At 32.7% G+C, this 19690-nt stretch overlaps 1 protein-coding gene across 14 annotated transcripts in view; it reads left to right on the top strand.

The window, feature by feature from the left end:
- Positions 1-19690, top strand: part of LCORL (ligand dependent nuclear receptor corepressor like) — a 162448-nt gene that overhangs the window by 124573 nt on the left and 18185 nt on the right. For 5 of the 14 annotated variants that reach the window (XR_014811835.1, XR_014811836.1, XM_084970667.1 and 2 more), the window contains one exon: positions 4475-4568. The exons of 2 other annotated variants lie outside the window; for them this stretch is intronic. Coding sequence is in view for 6 of the 12 variants with exons in the window: in XM_084970667.1 (XP_084826793.1) it covers positions 4475-4568 (94 nt within the window). In the remaining 6 variants the exon portion in view is untranslated. Of the gene's footprint in view, positions 1-4474; positions 4569-5890; positions 10021-12567; positions 17378-19690 lie in introns of those variants that run through there. 7 more of the 14 variants (XR_014811833.1, XM_084970663.1, XM_084970664.1 and 4 more) reach the window with 5 other exon arrangements.

Below are 19690 nucleotides of genomic sequence, written 5' to 3'. Positions count from 1 at the left end.
TGTTCCTTTCAGGCCCTTGCTTAGAAGTGAGTCTTGTGAAAAAAATCAGCCAAGTAAGTATACTTAATTAGATATAAATTATAAATAAATTCTAAACATAGTTGCTAATTCCCTACAATACTGTGGGGCTTCAGTTGCTTAACAAGGCAAATTATTATAATATGACATAAATACTGTATGGAAGAATACAAGAGACACTAAGTGAGTTTGAAAGAAGGCTGGGGACAAATTAGGAAAAGCTTCTTTGAGAGGCTGATTCTGAAGGATGTATAAAAAGTTGACCAGGCCAAGTGAGCACAGAGCATACTTGAGAATGGACAGAGGTCAGGTGAGAGATGAGAAAGAAGTGGTGTCCTTGAGGAGTGAAAGACAGTTCTGTAGTTGAGGGTTGTGTTTGTCTGCTTTCAATAGATTCTTTATCAGGAACTTACCAGAGTTCCTGATATGCAAGAAACTGCTTAATTTGGTCATGGTTTTAATTTTTCAAACACCAGTCCATTTTCAAAGTTCTCTCTTGTAGTGTCATGTATACAATTACCTGACCTTGTTGAAAGATTACAACAGCCTCTCTTAACTGTATATACCTTTTGCATTAGTGTTTGATGAGAAATAATTAAATTTTGTTGTTGATGCTCAATCTACAACCATTAAATGGAAACAATTTGTGTTTATTATTGGGTAAACGTTCACATATACAGCAAAATGCAGTGTAATAATCATGTTCCTGGCACGCAGAACTAATAAGTGTGTTATTTGATCATATTTGCTTCTGACAGATTTTCTCTTGAGGAACTATCTTTTTTTTTTTTTTTTTTAATTCTTGGAAGCAACCTCTGATAATACCTATTTATGCATCTGTAAGAAAAACAGTTTCGTGTCCTTTAGAGAGTCACATAAATACATACTAAGTGCACTCTTATTCATTTACTCCCGCAGCATGCTCTTCTTACTCATCAGTTAAGCAAAAATTTAAAATCTCAACAATAGCAAGTGGTGTTAAAGTTGTGGGAAAAAAAATTTTGATAATATCTGCAGAAGTTCAAAACGTATACCCTGTTGTGCAGCACTTACACGCCATTGGTGTACATCTTAGAAAGATTCTTATACATGAACACAAGAAGACACTTAGGAGGATTTTCACTTCAGCCTTGTTGGTAATAGTAAAAAACTAAAGCAACCTAAATACCTACCGATAAATGAATGGTAGATAAATTTCAGTCTCTCTCTGTCTTCTACTTATTTCGTATTGCCCTGCAGCGTTTAGTGTAATTAATAAGTGCTTAGTTTTCACCCAGCAATGTAATTTTTAGACTTGAAAGTATATACACACAAAACAATCTAGTTGTGATATGATATCTCCATTGTGAAGGATGCTGATAGATGTAAATCAGCAGCAGGAATGAGAAAATGCCCTCTACCCCTTTACTGATTTTCCTCTTTTTCTCAGTCTTAGTGCCCAAACTATTTCTCCCCTCCTCTGTTTTTGTTTTTGTTTTTTTCCTACTTCAGACAGTTTTTCTAGCTCTTGAGCTACAGCCTTTATGATGGGAAAAAGAATCTTGCTATCAGCAGAATATTTTAATATAGGTGATAAAACTGCTAACAAAAAGTGAGATTTTCTATAGATAACATGGGCAGCCCAGGAATGGAAAGATAAAAGCTTTTCTACCTGGATCACTGAGTAGCGTTCCTTTAAAAAGAGGAATCAGGAATATAGGCTTGATTTGGGTAGTTCTCTTAAAGCTGGAACAGGCCTTAAGTCTAGCTCATCTTCAGGATTGAAATTAGCCGTAACCGGGGCCATATTTGTCCATCAAACCATCAACCTAGGAGTGGTCCAAAAAAGGACAAGAATACCTTTATTGCCCTAGCTAGGGAGCTACAGCTTAGTTGTCATACTTAATGTAAAAGAGAGGAAGGTGTTCCCTGCACCTCCTTTCCTTATTTATAGTTTGTGGAATAAATACTTTAAATCATATCAAAAGTCTAGAAGAGTTAGAATTGGAGAAATTTCATTAATTTATTCTGTAACATTGACAAAAAACAGACTTATGAAGACTGTTTTATGTGCTATAAGCTACGTAAAACATGAGCAAAGTCAAAATGAGTGAATTCAGTGATAACATAAATATGGATTAGATAGTAATGATTTTTTGAAGGTGGTCTCGTAAGATCTTAAAATATTGAAGTTTTAATTGCTGAAGAAGAGAAATGAGGTAATAAAGGAGAAGACAGAACTCATTTCTTTCTTCTTTAATATGTTTATAGCACTCTACTTTTGTTTTTGAGATACAAATGAACTGCACTGCAGTTTGAGAGACCTGACACTGCATAGCACATTTGAGGAACTGCAAGTGATTTAGGTGCACAGGAAGTGTGAGTGTTGAGATGAGTTGGGCTGAAAGGGTAAACTGGAACAAGTACTTCATTTAACAATTTTTAAGGTACCGTCTATCATATACTTTGTCTCTTCCAGTCTGTTTTTCTCTCTTCAGCATACTAGCTTCTAGCAATAACTGAATGTCTTTTAGTACTTCTAAATTCTATTCAGTAAATATGTATTGAACACTTACTGTGTGCCAGCAGTGGGGGATACATCAGTGAATAACATGCTGTGTTATTGTATAGACATGGTATGTAATGTGGACATGTCTTGCCTTCACATAACTTACAGTCTGGTAGCTAACACTAGAATATAGCCTGCTAAATGCTAAATAATATAGTTAAGTGTTGCAGTTTTAGGGACCTAGAATAATAACAACCAAGTTCAAGTTGTGTCCTGATTGATGAGTGAGGTTTGGTGAGAATTAGGATAAGTGCAAGGATAGAAGGAGGAGAAAAGACCAGGAGTCTTCTAGCCAGAGGAAACTAAGTAAAACTGTGAAAGCTCAGAGATGAGAAATAGCATAGCATTTTTCCCAACAGGTTTCCCTGTTCTACCCCATAGTGCCTTGCGGTCCATTCTCCCCACAGCAGACTGATCCTCTAAAAACAAAATTGTGTCATCTTATGCTTAGAATCCTCCAGTGGTTTCTTGTGCCTTTCAAAATAAAACTCAGATTTCTTACCATTACCTACAAGTCCCTTTGTGATATACTTCCTTTAACATTTCTTATTTCATCTTACTCTTATTTCATTTCAGTCACTCTGGCTTCTTTGCTATTCCTTAAAAATTCCAAATATGATTTCCTTATAATAGCCTTTGCACAGACTGAGCCTCGTACAAGCTTGCCCCCAGATAATCTGCTTGGCTGGTACCTTCAAAGCAGAGTTCAGAACTCTGCTCAAGTCAAAGAGGCCTGTACTGATAACAGTCAATAAAATAGCAGCTGCCTTACCCCTACCCTCATTAACCGTCAGCTCACTCTGCCTTATTTCTCCTAAGTAGCACTTATCATCAACCTGAAATATGGTTGTTGGTGGTAGGGTATGAATTACCTAACTAGATCATAATAAGCACCGTGAGAACAGTACTTCATGTGCTTTTTTACTGCTGCTTCTCCAGATTCCTAAAACAGTGCTTTACGCATAGTTGAATTATTTTTAAGCCCCATTGAAATTTTTAGTATTTTTTAAAATATGAATCTTCTTATAATGATTTCTATCTTATAGCTTTAATTTTCAGTTTTTTGGGTACCCGTAGTGACTTATTCACAGTCTTTATTGCTGTGTTTTAAATTCATAGTTTATTCTTTGTAAAGTTTATCAGATTAATATATCTGATTTATTGAAGTTTTATTTATGTAAATTAAACATTGTAATAGTAATAAAATTAACTACATTTTAGTAGCAAACATATAGGCAGTTTTTTACTAAGAGGTTATTTTTCCTAAAATGTTATTATTGTGTCTTCACCCAATCACAGATATAGTTTATTACCTTGGTAGTGATTCCACTGTTACACATTTCCATTATTTAAAACAGTAAAATTTTGTACTGTGAATTCTAAAAAATAAATTGGTTGTACAGAGTCACAGATTACTTAGTACGTGTTCCACATATTACTAGTACTAGTAAATGCTAATTATTGTTCTCTTATTCATCATCATATTTTTTATGCTCTCTGTTTTGTTTGACATACATTATTCCTACTTTCCTAAAGCATCATCTGGGCACCCTTGAATAGAAAACAGTCATGTTTCTATTGAATGAACAGTCAAGTGGTTGTTCACTGCAAAACAGTGGGAAAGATGACCAATGGTGGATTTTAAACAGATTTTATATCATAGTCTGTTTGTTTCTTCATGTCACTTGGCAGTGCCTGCTCTTCCTCTGTTCTTTTTTCCTATGTAGTGCCTTCCCAGTCATGTTCTGTTGCTAAAACCACAACATGAGTTGGTAACAGCCACATATCAAGTGCACGTGTTAATTTTTAGGTCATGAATTGGTAGATCATCAAAATATGAAATGTTGCAAATGTAAGGATTACCTATCTGTCACAAATATAAAGTTTTTTCTCTTGCAAAAATTATAGGGGATGGAGTGTTAGATCTCTCTACAAAGAAAACCAGCATAAAATCTGAAGAGTCATCCATATGTGATCCTTCTTCTGAAAATTCAATGGCTGGGTAAGCAATATCTAGGAAATATAATTTAATATTAATATAAAATTATACAGAGAACTCTTAAAACTACTCTGAAGAGATTGACATATATAGTCTTCTTCCAGAATTTTTGTCACTCATAAGTGTGTGTGTCTGTCATACCTTTCATTTGTCTTTTCTCTTTCTTTTTTATTCTTTCTGTTAAAGAAAAGTTATCAGAACAATCACCAAACTTCAGTTCATGTTACTAAAATGAACTACCAACTTAATCATAGAATACAAACTAAGAAGCAGGACCAAGTAAAGAGAATTTTAAGTTCAATATTTAGGAGGCAATTTTAAGGAGAATATGTAATTTCACTTTTAACTTCTTAAACAATCAACCAATTTTAAAAGTACCGTACTTACTAATTCTTGTAACTAACTTACAGTGTTCAGATTTTTCTCATTGTGTTTTAGGTGTGGTGGCAGACTACTTATCTAGTAATCACCACAGAAAGTCCTTTCATGCTTTGAAAGCTGTTGTTAAATAAACAATAATGAAATGCTGTTCTGTTGGATTTGGGGATATTTTTTTTTTTTTTTGGTAACTTTTGCATCTTCCCATTAACAAACTGCATAGGAAGTTTTTTAGTCACGTTTAAATCTCAGATGTAGAATGTAATTTGCTTCAACTAAGACTGTAATAGCTTTTGAGTTATAAGGTATTACGTAGTGAGCTTTCTGTTTGAGAAACTTTGAAAGTTACAGTGATACATTCGAAATAGAAATAACATGTATAATATATAAAATTATTTTACCTAAATATAACTGATCTACTTGTTTCAAATTTTAAATTTTTACCTAGAGAAAAATTAGTCTTGTGGAAATACGGGGTGTTGGTGTTTGGAAATATTCTTGCTGCTACAAATTTCCTTTAAAGGGGTTGACTCTTTTATTACTTGTTTAGCGGTAACGTCACGTTTCTACTAACAAAAACTCCTTTAGGGTTTGGGTATTTTATATAACGGAACTCTAATTGTAAAAAAATTTAAAGTGTTGCTCAGCAAGCATCTGTCAGAGGAATAGCAACATCATGAGAATATTTTTACAAATACTGAGTTAGGATTTTATGTTCTTGGAAGGTTTGCCCGTTGAGGCCACCGTATGATTGACACATTGTCCTACCAGGACTATAGCGTTTGCTTTGATAAGGAGTAACTACTACATCTCACAGACTTAAAAGAGTCATAAGCAGTGATGTTACCTAAGCAAGGAGTATAATAAAGGAGTGGACCCTCCCCTTCCATAGCTGTGTGAGAGTCTCTCATGCATCAGTTTACCATCGTTTCATTCCATCCATCCAGGAGACTACACAGAAACAGAGAGGACTATGTGGAAAGAAGTGCTGAGTTTGCAGATGGTTTGCTCTCAAAAGCTTTGAAAGACATTCAGTCTGGAGCACTGGACATAAATAAAGCAGGCATACTTTATGGCATACCTCAAAAAACTTTACTTCTCCACTTAGAAGCCTTACCAGCAGGGAAGCCTGCATCTTTTAAAAACAAAACTCGAGATTTCAATGATAGTTACTCATATAAAGACAGTAAAGAAACTTGTGCAGTGCTGCAAAAAGTAGCCTTGTGGGCAAGAGCTCAAGCAGAGCGCACAGAAAAAAGTAAATTCAATCTACTTGAAACCTCAGAATTAAAATTCCCAACAGCTTCCAGTTACCTCCATCAGTTAACTCTACAGAAAATGGTTACTCAATTTAAAGAAAAAAATGAAAGCCTACAATATGAAACTTCACATCCTACTGTACAGTTAAAAATTCCACAGCTACGAGTAAGTTCTGTTTCAAAACCACAACCTGATGGTCCTGGTCTGCTGGATGTTATGTATCAAGTTTCCAAAACCTCTCCAGTCCTTGAAGGATCAGCTCTCCAAAAACTGAAAAATATACTCCCTAAACAGAGCAAAATAGAATGTTCTGGGCCTGTAACTCACTCAAGTGTTGACTCTTATTTTCTACATGGGGACCTCTCTCCTTTGTGTCTTAATTCTAAAAACGGAACAGTTGATGGAACCTCTGAAAATACTGAAGACGGATTGGATCGAAAAGATAATAAGCAGCCCAGGAAAAAACGTGGCCGTTATCGGCAGTATGATCATGAAATAATGGAAGAGGCTATTGCAATGGTAATGAGCGGAAAAATGAGTGTTTCCAAAGCACAAGGAATTTATGGGGTACCTCACAGCACTTTAGAATACAAGGTAAAAGAAAGATCTGGAACACTGAAGACTCCTCCGAAGAAGAAACTCCGATTACCAGACACTGGGTTATATAATATGACAGATTCAGGGACTGGCAGCTGCAAAAACAGCAGCAAGCCTGTGTAGATTACTTGTTAGGAAAATGTTTGTATGTGTGTATGTGCGTGTGTGTGTGTATGTGTGTTTGCGTGTGTGTATGTGCACAGGTGTGTATTTGTGTGTCTATATACACACATGTGGGAATTACAGATGCTCACTCTGACAGGAGACATGAAATTTTACAGTTCAAAAACCACTTACATGCCTTTTGAAAAAAAGTTTTATTCAGGGTTTTCACTGTGGACAGAATTATATAGTTGCTTACTTAATTCTGATAGTTTGTATTTAATCCTTGTATAAATAGGTGACAAAGATTCAGGTTTTCTTTAGTAGTCAATAGCATAAAGCATTGTGGGAAAACAAGTAATTGTAAAGTGGAACATTTTTATTGGTGAAAGACCACTCCAGCCATTCAGTTGAACCATCTTATAATGGAAATATGATATTAATAGCTTGTAAACATTTTCACGTAACATACTTACAGTTACTGTAAGTATATCAAACAACCAATCAGTTTAAATAGACAGCTATCTCCACACTAATATAAATTAATATATACAGTATTAGTACACTACAGTGCATTCTATGAAATATGAAATGCACTCAAGTGCATCCACCAGGAATATAAAAGAAAACCTTAAATGATATATGTATAATGAAATTTAATATTTATCATTTAATAGTTGATTTAGCAGGAAGTTGGGGTTTATAAGGTAAATACTTTAAAAAAAAAAACTGACACATATTTAACCCCAGCATCTATAGAATCCTTTAATATAAGATGGAATACTAAGAACAAAAAGTAATTTAAATTTAATTATTAAAATAATTTAATTTTGTTTTTCATTTGAAAAATAAGCTAATGTCGTAAGGTTAGAAAAGAAAGTTGGAATGCAGCTTAGAGCATGTTTATAATGTGCACAGAAAAAGCTTGAGAATGATAATTTTGGTTTAAATGTGCTGGTTAGTTGATGTTATGACTACTTTAAATTTTAAGGATTGTGACACACTCCTACTATTGAAAAACCTCAGTGTAACTTTAATATATTTGCTGCTGTGACATTTCAAAACATTTTCAGTTTATCAAAATGAATTACAGATTTCATTTTGGTGGGCGATACATTATCATTTTGCTAATAACCAAATTTGCAGTTTGTTCAGGGTCTTGAATAGATTTACAGATATTTAACACTGAAGCTGTTTTGAATTTTCAGTAATGTAAACTCTCTACTAATTGGGTAGTTAGAAGCTGGGCAGTGCATTTTAACTTTTACTAGACTCATAAGAGAGACCAGTAATTTTATATAGCAGTTTTAAAATGTGGTTCAGAGTATCCATGTTCGATTTATGGAGTATGCAGTTTTAGTGGTAAAATGTTATAAAGCATGTGCCTCCATATAAAGAATGGGGATTTGCTTCATAAACTCAAAATTCTCCGAGTGCCCCTTTTCTCTGTTAAAATTCAGGTTCTGATCATTTTTTTCTAAGCCAGTTTTCCTAAGTCCAAAAGGAATACTTAAAGCTGAAGTTTGAAAATAAGTGCACCTTGTCAAATACATGTGTTACTACACTTGTGTTTGTGTGTATCTCATGATCACACATGTACATGTAATACTAAAGAGATTTTCAACTATTACATTTAAAAACTGCTCACATATGTTTAAAGAAACTGAAGAGTGAGAAACTACACAACCAAATAGTTATTTGGTCTCTTAGATCTATACTGAACCCTCTTCAGCTATTAATGTTACCTGCATACTAGGGTATGAATCCTCTTGCTCTTCCCCCCCCCACCCCAAGAAAGTATACATATAATAGATTGCAAAACAGCAGATGTCAGGGTCATCTTTCTTTTAAAGAATTAAGCCATATTTTGTGAGGGCCAGAACTTGGATTATTTAATATATTTCCCCTTCCCCCCCCCATTGAAAAACAAAGTTAAAGATAAAGTAAATGTTTCAACACAATTTTATTGACCTCTTTATACAGAATTTACTTGCAAAAATTTGGGGGCTTGAATGCATTACATAATATTTATATTGTATTGAGCTTTTTTATTCCTCACACTATATTTACATTAATAAATTGATTGAGAAGTTTATAGTAAAGGGATACTTAACAGAACACTTTTATATCATTTAAAAGATGACCTGACCAAAAACTTTACAGGATTCATAAAATCAGGGATCATTTTGCTATTGACTTCACAGTGATCAGTAGTTTTATAGGTAATATTATAGTTAATTTGCAGCATTTTAGTACTTGTATTATTTATTTTTGGTCAGAAATAGTAAATTAAATATTTTTTGATAGTTTATAGGTAATGATCAACCCATAACTTTTAAAAGAAACAAAATGTTTCTAATAATTGAGTTAACTTTTGATTATACAAACTAGGAAAGGCAGGGAAATTTATGGGTTCCCCTTCTCCCCAGTGATTCTATTAAGATGTTCTTTATGTTAAACTTTCAAAGTACTTTATAAATTTAGTTACCAGTTACTACTTATAAATTGACAATTTTCTGAAAAATCCAGTTTCAGCAGACTTTTAATGAAGGTGAAAGCAACCCTTATGTGCTTTCTACTTATTTGAATGTTCCTCAAGTATTTTATATTTAAAAAAAAAAAAAGAAGGAAAAGAAAAAAACAGTGCCTCTGTTTTTAGAAAACTACTGCTCAGTAAAGTTGTTTAAACCATTTCTGGTAGCTAATGACAATTTTATATTAAATTGTATACTAACTTTAGTGAGACTGATTTTTTTAGTTGTTTACAGTACAAATACTTGTATTTGTTTTTTAATTGCAGTATTTCCATTGTCGCAGTAATTTAGTAAAACTCTGTGGCTGCCTTGATTTTGACAGATTTTGTTAATATAAACTGATTGTTAGGCAATTAGTTATATTTATGCATAAATCAATTGCACTATAATTCATGAATTATTTATTACAATATTTTCTAATGAATTCATGTATCTGTCTTGTGTTGTAAATGTACTGTAATTCTGTTTCTACTTTGTGTTGTTATATATCTAAATCTGATTGTATGAATTTTAATTGTTCAGTTAACGTGTTTCTAGGTTGTAATTTGTAGTAAAGCACTTCAATGCTTTTGCACTTAAATTTACAACACTGTGGTGTGTGATTGATTTACTCATTCAGTAAAAGAAAAAGAAAAGAAAAGAAAAGAAAAAACTGACTACACTGGCTTCTTTGATTCACTCCAGGAAGCAGTCTTATTAATATTAATACTAATATTAGAAATTGACTTTTCTCCAAAGAGAACAATTTCAACAGCAAAACCTGTAATGGGCAAAATGGATAGTAACATGCAAAAAATAGGCAGGATGTTTTATTTATAAACCAAACAGGAAAAAGTTAGAAAAATTCTTAGCAATAAGAACAGAGCTGTAAAACATAACATTTTAGAATCTTTATATAGTCAATTGAGAATAAATTCTTAATTGGAGGCTTATATGTATTTAGCTATTATTTACTCATATATTAAGTTTTTCTCTGACATTCTAAGATAGAAGGAATATGGAAAAGAAAAAAAAATTGAAGCCAAATAAACATACTGTGGAGTTTTATAAATTTGAGACCTTAGTTTTCTAATATCTGATGCATATATAATCTTAATACCTAAATATTTAATAACTTTTTAAAGCTATTCTTCATATAGCATTAGATAGAAATTACTAGCCACTGTGATATTTTTGAGATTTTTGAAGTTCCATTATTAAAAATAATAAATGAATAAGAAACTCTTAAAGTACTTCCTCAGAATGTCAAAAGAGAGATATAAAAATCTTGCAGGAGTTTTCAGAATAGTTAACACATCATTAATTTTTATTATTTCTACTCTATACTAACAGAAAAAAAGCATTTGAGCATTTCAGGAGCTATTAAAAAGCATAGTAATTTTTAAAATATAGTGCAATGTATTTTTCTGAGAAATATGTGAAATCTCTCTTTAACTACTTAGTCACAAATATGTTTAATAGACCTTAACATAACTTTAAAGAAACCTGTTAGAAGTGTGTGTCTATAAGAACTTCTTTGTGCTGTTGCTTATGCAAAAATTACAATTTTTAATTTGCTGGAAAAGAGTATAATGTCACTTGTATCTTCTTATTTGATAGTTAACATTTCCTCCTGTCTCTTTTTTCTACATATGTTTTTTGAATTTTCTAATATGAATCTTGGGAGTCAGCTCAATCATTTTATACTCCCAACTGCAACAGAATTTACAAAAAGTTATTTTCAGAAAGCAGGGGATACTGAGGTCATGTCTTGTCTTCATCTGTCTGGAGGTAGCAGTGAACTTAAAATTTTTTATTATACTTTCATATCTCTTCTCACTTTGATAGCTACTGTATGTCAAATCACATGTTAATTTTAGTAGTTCAGCATTGGTTTTGAATCTAGGAAACATCTTTCTAGAAAAATTTTGATCTAATTTGTGAAATTTGCTTTGGTGTTTTTGCTATTCAAATAACAATTTTTATAATATGTAGATAAAATATTGCAGACTTATCTGTGAAATAAGCTAGTTATAGGGAGGAAAATTTAAAAGAATTTCACTTTTTACTGTAAAAGAAAAATTTTAACTTTTTATGTTCATGAACATCATAGCCCTTTATTTAAACAAAATACAATATTCTGTAGCAATTCATAATCAGCATATTTCAGTTCCAATCCTAAATAAAATTTCTACAAACCAGGAACTAACAACAAATACAAGAGATCATGAGTGGGAAGCTATTTCCATGTACAGAGTTTGGTGATATGTTTACTTTAAATAGATACTTTTCTGAAACAGAATTCTTTTAATATATTTTATTCTTCTTGCTGCTGGTATTGGATTAAAAAGATTTTTTTTTAGACTTCTACATTGGTTGCTAAGTAATCCTGGGTTTTAGTTAACATTAGATTTATGTTAGTTTCTGCAGTGGGACATTTTCCAGCATTTGAAATTAAATAATTAGGTAAGTAATGCCTTTAGTTTTGATATAATTACTTTAGTATTTAAAATCAATTTAAAATAGATTTCATTTTTAAATAGCTTAAATTTTTAATTTTCTTACTAGGTTAAAATGCCTGCAGTTTAATCTTAGAAAAGACATTCGTTTATTTATGTGAAATTTAAATCCCTTAATTTTCCTTTGTGACTCTGCAAAACTTCTTTATTATTTTTACTACCTTGAAAAATATATCTATTTTAAATAAAGATAAAGATTTCATCCTACATCTTATTTTTTTTCATTTGCTCTAATATGGATTGATAACTATCAAAATAACTTATAAAATGTCTACTTTACAAAAATTTTAACTATTTCTGAAGCACTTTCATTAAATATTCTTAATATATCCAAAGCACTAAACATTAGCAGTCTTTAAATATAATAATATCTATCAGCAGCAGCTTTTATATTGCAAAATATAGGGCTTTGCTTTAACTCTTACATTTTTGTCATAGGAAATTAATTATCATCAGTGCTTCATTATATTTTTGGCTAAACAATAATCAAGATGTCATTATTGCAGCTCTCCATAGGAGTTAGGAGTCCAGCAATACCAAAACATCTTTTGTTCAAACTCTGTTAAAATTAAAACTCCTTATGATATTGGTATTTTTGCTGTAATTCATTTTTTGTTTGATTTTTATTTTTAGTTCAACTGTTGATGCAAAATCAGAGGAAGCTACTAAAATGGAAAAAGGAAAATCAGCACTAAGCAAAGTTTTGGAATCTTTGTGCATACATCATCAGCAACAAGTTTTGGCTATGTTGAAATTTCTAGCCCAAGAGCAGAATGCTGCTTCTCTTTGCTGTTGTAATACATCATGTACTGTGTCTTCAGAATCTCAAAATCCCCTAATTGAAGATGATTTAGATGGTCTATTCTGTAGTTGTGAATATAGGCTGGCAGAAAGAGGGTGTTTACAAAATGAAAGACAAAGAGCTGGTTTTGTGCCTCTGCCAGTCTGTATTAAAGATTTACATTGTTTATCTTGCCAAACTGTAACTACTGAACACATTAAGACAGTAGTGAATAGAGGAACTGCAAACAGTTATAACTCTCACAGGTGCTGTTCTGGATTGTTACCAAACATTCATTCCACAAAATCAGGCTTTCAGACTCCTTTTTCATCAAGGGAAGTATGCGATGTATCAATAAGTCTTAAAGATGTTTGTAGATCTCGAAGTCCCTCCCCCCCACCATTGTCACCTGTACAGACTGAAGGATTTGAAAAATTGAAAGATGTCATCTCAGAGCTTTCAGCCTTAGAAAATAACAGACTTGAAACAAACATTAACCAGCCTCCATCTCTCACTCCAGCAGAAATAAGCAGTGACAAAGATGATCATGAAGGTAAAATGCATAAAACTAAAGAATCCAGTAACTCTGATTCTTTGCTCTTGGAAGACAGCAATAATTGTACTACAAATCATGAAAAAGGTGAAGCTACTGTAATTTTTCAAGATTTAATGGATCGTATTAATGAAAAATTAAAATCAATAGAAACGATAGATATGACTAACCTTATAAAATTATCTAGCAGTGATTGTAATACAGATAATGATTTAAAATTGAGGGATTTAATAACCTCTCTCTTGCATAATGCAAAAGCCAGTGATTACAGTTTTATGGAATTACTGAGTCAGCATGATAAAAAGGTAGAAAATAAAATAATCCAGACAAGATTTCGAAAGCGTCAAGAAAACTTGTTTGCAATGCACAACTCTCCTGATTCACCCATATTTAGAAGGCAGTCTTTACAGATAAAAAGAGAGCTTGCTAGTCTTGATGAGAACTTTATAAGAAAAAAATACACTGAAAAAAATTCAAGGAAATTTTTGCGCAATGATGAATTATTTTCAGCAGACAAAGAATTCTGCCATTGCCAAGGGCCTTTGTTACAAAATACTAGAAGCCTTCAAGATAAAAATCAAGCAGAAACATCGGTTTCACTAGATTATGCGTTACAGTCATTGCAACTACCTCCTCATAATTTAGGAACTAACTCGGCTTTTGATGCATTTTCAGAAAGCTTTAAAACAACTTCCCCTGAGAAAATGAACATAAGAAGATCACAGGAGAAATCTGTGGCTGGAAAAAATTTTTTGCAAAATCATAAAGCGAATTCAAAATTAGAGAGTGGTCAAAACCCTTTGAAAAATGATGTCTCTGGACTTTTGAATAGAACTAAACGAAATATTGTACCTCCAGGGTGGTATTCTATCTATGTAACAAATAATTATGTTTTAAAAAAATCCCCTAAGGCCAAAAAAGTTTCTGAATCTACAAAAAAAAAAGATCCAGTAAAAAATACTCAGATTGAAAGCTCACACAATATAGATCTAAACAAAATTGCACTGAATTCTAATTTACAAGTTGTTGTGGAACGTTTGGAAGATACAATAAATATAACAAAGTCTTGGAATAATCAGTCACTATCAGAAGGATATAAAGCATCCAAGAAATTGATCGAAATTGGTGGTAAAGATCAAAATGCTGGTAGAAATCTGACTCTTCCTATACGTAGAATGGCATGCAAAGAGCAGAGTTTATCAAAATCTGGAGTACCATCCACCAATGTTAAAAGCAACCATATACCTACAAAAGATTGGAATAACAGGAGACTTGATAACCAGAAAAAATCATCTGTTTTAGATACAGGTGGCTTGATTTCCAGTGTTGAAAATGTACCAACAAAATATAAAGCCATTGAAAGCTCTTCTTTTTCCAGCTATTCTAGTCCTGTCAAACTCATGTTTTTATCTGAGGTTAAAAGCAGTGAAGGAGTCAAATATACTTTAACTTCAGTCGGTACTTCGGAATCAAATACTGATCTTCCATCTAAAAAACTACTAACCCATCAAGTAACTGGAAAAAGAAAGGGAACAAATGAGAATATCCCAAATGCTAACTTTGAAAATTATAGTTCTACTCTTAATGACAGTGACACTCTTCAAAGAGAACTAAACAAATTTAATTGTGCGAAAGAAACTACAGACTCCTCTGCAATGTTTATAGATGATATGAATAGTGATAAACCACAAGAGGAACCTAAGGAATATTCAAGCAGTGCTATTGATTCATCTTTTAAAAGAAAACCAGGGAGACCTAAAAAATAGGTCCCCAGGTTGTGAAGCAGATTAAGCGACCAATTGGAAGACCACCAAAACCTAAAACTGACCAAGCAGACATTACCATTTGCCAGAAAGAGTCTTTTAGTGCTGAAAAGAAAAGCCCAGAGTCTCTCATATCAGAAGTAAAAGAAGGTGTATATAAAAAGAGTATTATAGTAACTGTTATTTATGGAAGGTCAAGAAGAACTAAAAGGCATGTTTCTGAAGGAAGTGTAAACAGAGGCAATGTAATGTCTTTAAACAATGTTGCTGATTTTACCACAGAATATAATAGTCTCAGAAATATTAGAGAATATAAAATCGACTCGGGTGAAAGAATAAGTGCTATTTCAAGTTTGACTACTGAAAGTGAGATCTTGGGGTCTGGCTTTGAATATGTTAGACCTATCAAGAACAAGTCTGTGATACCTCAACCTTCCAAGAACATTGTTCGACCAAATCAGAAGCCTTTGGCAATTCGGAAACCTGGTAGACCTGCAAAAGTGAAAATCTCTGGCATATCTGTGACTGTTAATAGAATTTCACCTCAGGAGAGAGAAGTAAGTATTAGCAGCTGCTTACCTCCTTTAGAACAAGAGAATACATTAGAAAAAAATCTGCCAGAAGAAAAATATGATCACCAACACTCCGTGGATACAAGGCACACTGAAGCTGACGAATTTAAGAATGGATCAAAAAGTATGGTTGCTACTATACCTTTGAGACATTCTATTAGGGATAGAAAACCATCTCTGCATTTCCTACATTCATTAGCATCTTCTAATTCACTTATTTATAGAAATGCTCTGCTCCATAAATCATGTAAACTCCATTTGCAGAAAGGTAAAAGTCAGAAGGACAAACATAAGCAGTCAAGGATTAAAATAGCTTCCCAAGGTAACCTAGGAGCTAGAAACTCAAGGAATGCAAAAAAACGTTTGGAAGATAAATTAATACCCATTTCCGAAGTATCCTTGGACCCTATAATCTCATCAGATCCTTTGCTCAGGTGGTGGGCTGCTTCTACTCCAAATGATTCCTTATTAGAGGAATTAAACAATAGATTTGAACAAATAACAAATGCTTGGGTGCATGTAAGTGGAGATGAGGCTGAGAATTGTGTTCATAAAAAAAGAGAACAGATTGAAAATAATAACTTCAAAATAGCAAGCCCTTTGGAAACCTGTCTTTTAGAACTTGAAGTTTCACCTGTAAAAATGCTTTTTCAGAAAAAGTATGATTTGAATGAACTCTGTACCTGGTTTATGCAAACAACAGAAACACAGTCTCTTTCACTAGTTAGAAAAGCAAATGCTCGAAACCCTTTGGAAGTAATAAACACCAGAGGAATTAAATTAGGGACCAAATATTCTGATTTTAATACCAGTCCCTTCAGAAAGCACTTTAAAAAGTTTGCACTATCTTCTCCTTCAAAATCAGCAGGGAAGTTGCATATACTGCATAAAATGGTTAGCTCTCCACTCTTAAATGTGAAAAGTAATTTAACACTAACTAGATTAAAAAGAACTGAGTTTAAAAGGTTGCAGCATGAAAGGTGGAGAAGAGAGGGAAAGCTGCACAGCCATGGAACAGGTGATTGGATGTCTAAAAGGAGGAACTTAAGGTTTTTTTGCCAGAACCAATTTTTAAATAAGACTAAGGGGGAAGCAAATGCTGACATCCCACTCCAAGGAAAAAACACAGTAGATAATCAGTTTATTTTGCCACCTGAGATCAGGGATGACTTTTTGCAACAGAAGGTGGCAATCTCTGACTTCAAAACGCATGCTAGTGTAGAGACTAAATTTAAGTCAGAAGCAAAGGAGAATGGAAAAAATTGCAGCCAAAAAGATTTTGAAAAGGGACCAAGACTAGGAAATGTATGTCCAAATAATTGGAGGTCGAAAACCTTAAAAGATTGTAGAATATTTTTGAGGAAGATCAACTATCTTGAACACAGAAATACTTTTAAGCTAAATACAATTATTTACTCTCCTGAACCTGTTGACAGTGAAAGTAATCCTCAGACTCACATAGAAGAGTCAAAGCGCTTTACCTTAAGATCCCATTCTCCTAGGCAAAATTCTTTTAAAAAGCAGTCTAAAGAAATAGAAAATGCTAAAGCCAATAGTCCTTCAAGTGATAAATTTCCCGGCCAACTTGACAATAGTAAATTAAATAAATGTGTTAACTATGACAAGAATCCTCCTGATAATTCTGAAGTTCTTAGCAAATTGAACAAAAGAAAAAGACCACCGTGGAAGACCACAGAATTGTCAACAAAAAGACATAAACGACAATCTTGCAACAGTGGACAAATGGCAAACTATTATTCAAAATCCCAACTAGGTAAGTTTTTCTCTACTTAATTTTAAAGTTTCATTGTAGGTGCCTTGAGTAAAGAATGAGATAATGGTAGAAAAAGAATAGCTGATTTAGTTTTAATTAATATTTCCAAAATATTTGGATAACATGAATTTCTTGGCACCTAGTATGAAACTCATGAAATCAGGTGCTGCTAAATGTCCCAGAGCATTTCCCCACATCTAAATGTGTCCAGGATTTCAAGCAAATTAAAGTGTATTTGATAGAGACATAGAGAGCTTCTAAACAGACATCATTAATGTAAATGTTTTATTATTGGTTTTTGCACCTGATCTAATATAAAATATAGAAAACAATTTAACAAATAAATATGCCCAAGTAACTATCTAGACGTTAACTACTACACTACAGGCTAGTATATATTTATTGTCTTGATAAATTAGTAACTTTGAGACCATCTGGAAAAAAGTAAAAATATCTCATGGCTAAATTGATACACACTATGACCTATGTAATAATCCTAGGGTATCAGTCTCATATTCTTCATTAAGTTGTTAGGTGCTTTGGTACTGTTTTGGGAACCACTTTAAGGCTGTATTGTTTAAAGAGTGTCAAGGAACAAGATTTTTTTTTTTCCAATAAATCAGCAAACTTGTTGAATTCTTTGTTCATATCATTGAACTAAATTCCATGGATATAAAGATGAATATTTCTTTCCAGAGATAACTCATAACCTAGCAAGAGAGAAAGGCATATACAGGTAATTTTAAGGTAATGCTAAATTTAGAATGCAAACTGAATTTGCTTCAGCAAGTAATTATGGGTTTTACTCAGTTATATTGATCTGACAAAAATGTGTGCCTCAGGGAGACTGTTACCACTAGAACCTAGCAAAAAAGGGACATAAACACTGAAGTTGCCAATGTAGTTAGTTCCAACTCTGCTTATTTATAGGTGCTAGACAGTTTAGGATATATAAGAGTATGGTAGTGCTTGCTGATTACTTCCCTGACATGAGAGAGTGCCAGGTTACATTTGGGAATATAAGGCTATTTTTAACATAAATTTACATTGATACATTGCGTGTTTTAGGGGAGTCTTTTTTGTGGAGTCAGGGAGGTAATGGTGGCTTAATTTCTGTTACCTTTTAAAAAAATATCAGGTCTTAGATTAAAATATTAAAAGCAGTAATTAAACTCTAATAGGGTAGGAGATTTTTATGACCCCCCTAAAAAATTCAGTTACTTAACTGAATAACTGTATAATACCTATTTCAGTAATATCTAACATGCAGTGACTAACATTCAGTGATTAAATTTTAGGAGTTCCCACTATGGTGTAGTGGATTAAGAATCAAGTGTTGTCTCTGAGGCCATGCAAGTTCAATCCCTAGCCCTGCACAGTGGGATCTGGTGTTGCTGCAGCTATGGCATAGGTGGCAGCTGCGGCTCAGATTTGATCCCTGGCCTCGAAACTTCCATATGCCATGAGTACAACTGGAAAAAAAAAGAAAGAAAAGAAAATATAAAATTAAAATTTTAAAGGTGATCAAATTAATGTCTCCATTATGAAAGATGGATCAAATCTAAAAATAATGCCCTTCTTACCCTAGGGATAACTAAAAATAATATTATAACAAATAGTATATCATAAAAAAAGAGAGGAATCTGATCATGATTTTTTAAAAGAACTTACTATCATTCACCTTAAAATATTCACACATATTTTTAAAAGACCACCATCAATGGAGAATAAAGTGTAGTGTTTCGTTTTCAATTCTTTGTACCATGTTCATTTCATGCTAAAGATAGTTGGCATTGTCATTTTTCAACAGAACTGTATTTTGTTCTTCCAGCTTTTTAACCACTGTATCTTTCTAAGGTATAAATGTAAAATTTATTTTAATATTATTCTTCATCTCACTGAATGAGATCACCCTAGAAAAATAAGGTGGAAGATGCCTAATTATTACTTTTTCAAATTAATTTCTGAGTTTCTGGTTCAGTAGGTTAAGGGTCCTGCATTGTCACTGCTGTGGCTCTGGTTACTGCTGTGGCACAGGTTTGATCCCTGGTCTGGGAACTTCTTCATGCTTAGATGCAGCCAAAAAAACAAAACAAAACAAAAAAATTAATTTCAGATTCTTTTGTATATTTAAAAAAATTTTAGTATCACATTGAGTTTTTTCACCTTTTCTCACTTTTAAAATTACTACAAGTAGTTCCTGTTCTGCTTAAAGTTTTATTTATCTTTTACTGATAACTTTCCTTCTTTATTTTTTAACATTCTTTTTTTTCACTCAACAAGGATGTTATTTTTATAAAGTTGTATTTATAG

The sequence above is a fragment of the Sus scrofa genome, chromosome 8 (genome assembly GCF_054392235.1).
Source record: "Sus scrofa isolate SSC_HxYL_T2T_F1_AM1 chromosome 8, Sscrofa_HxYL_maternal_Yorkshire_Landrace_v2.0, whole genome shotgun sequence".
In the NCBI taxonomy this organism is placed as follows: Eukaryota; Metazoa; Chordata; class Mammalia; order Artiodactyla; family Suidae; genus Sus; species Sus scrofa.
Note: the sequence above shows the minus strand (reverse complement) of the source record. Positions and strands in the feature narration are given on the sequence as shown.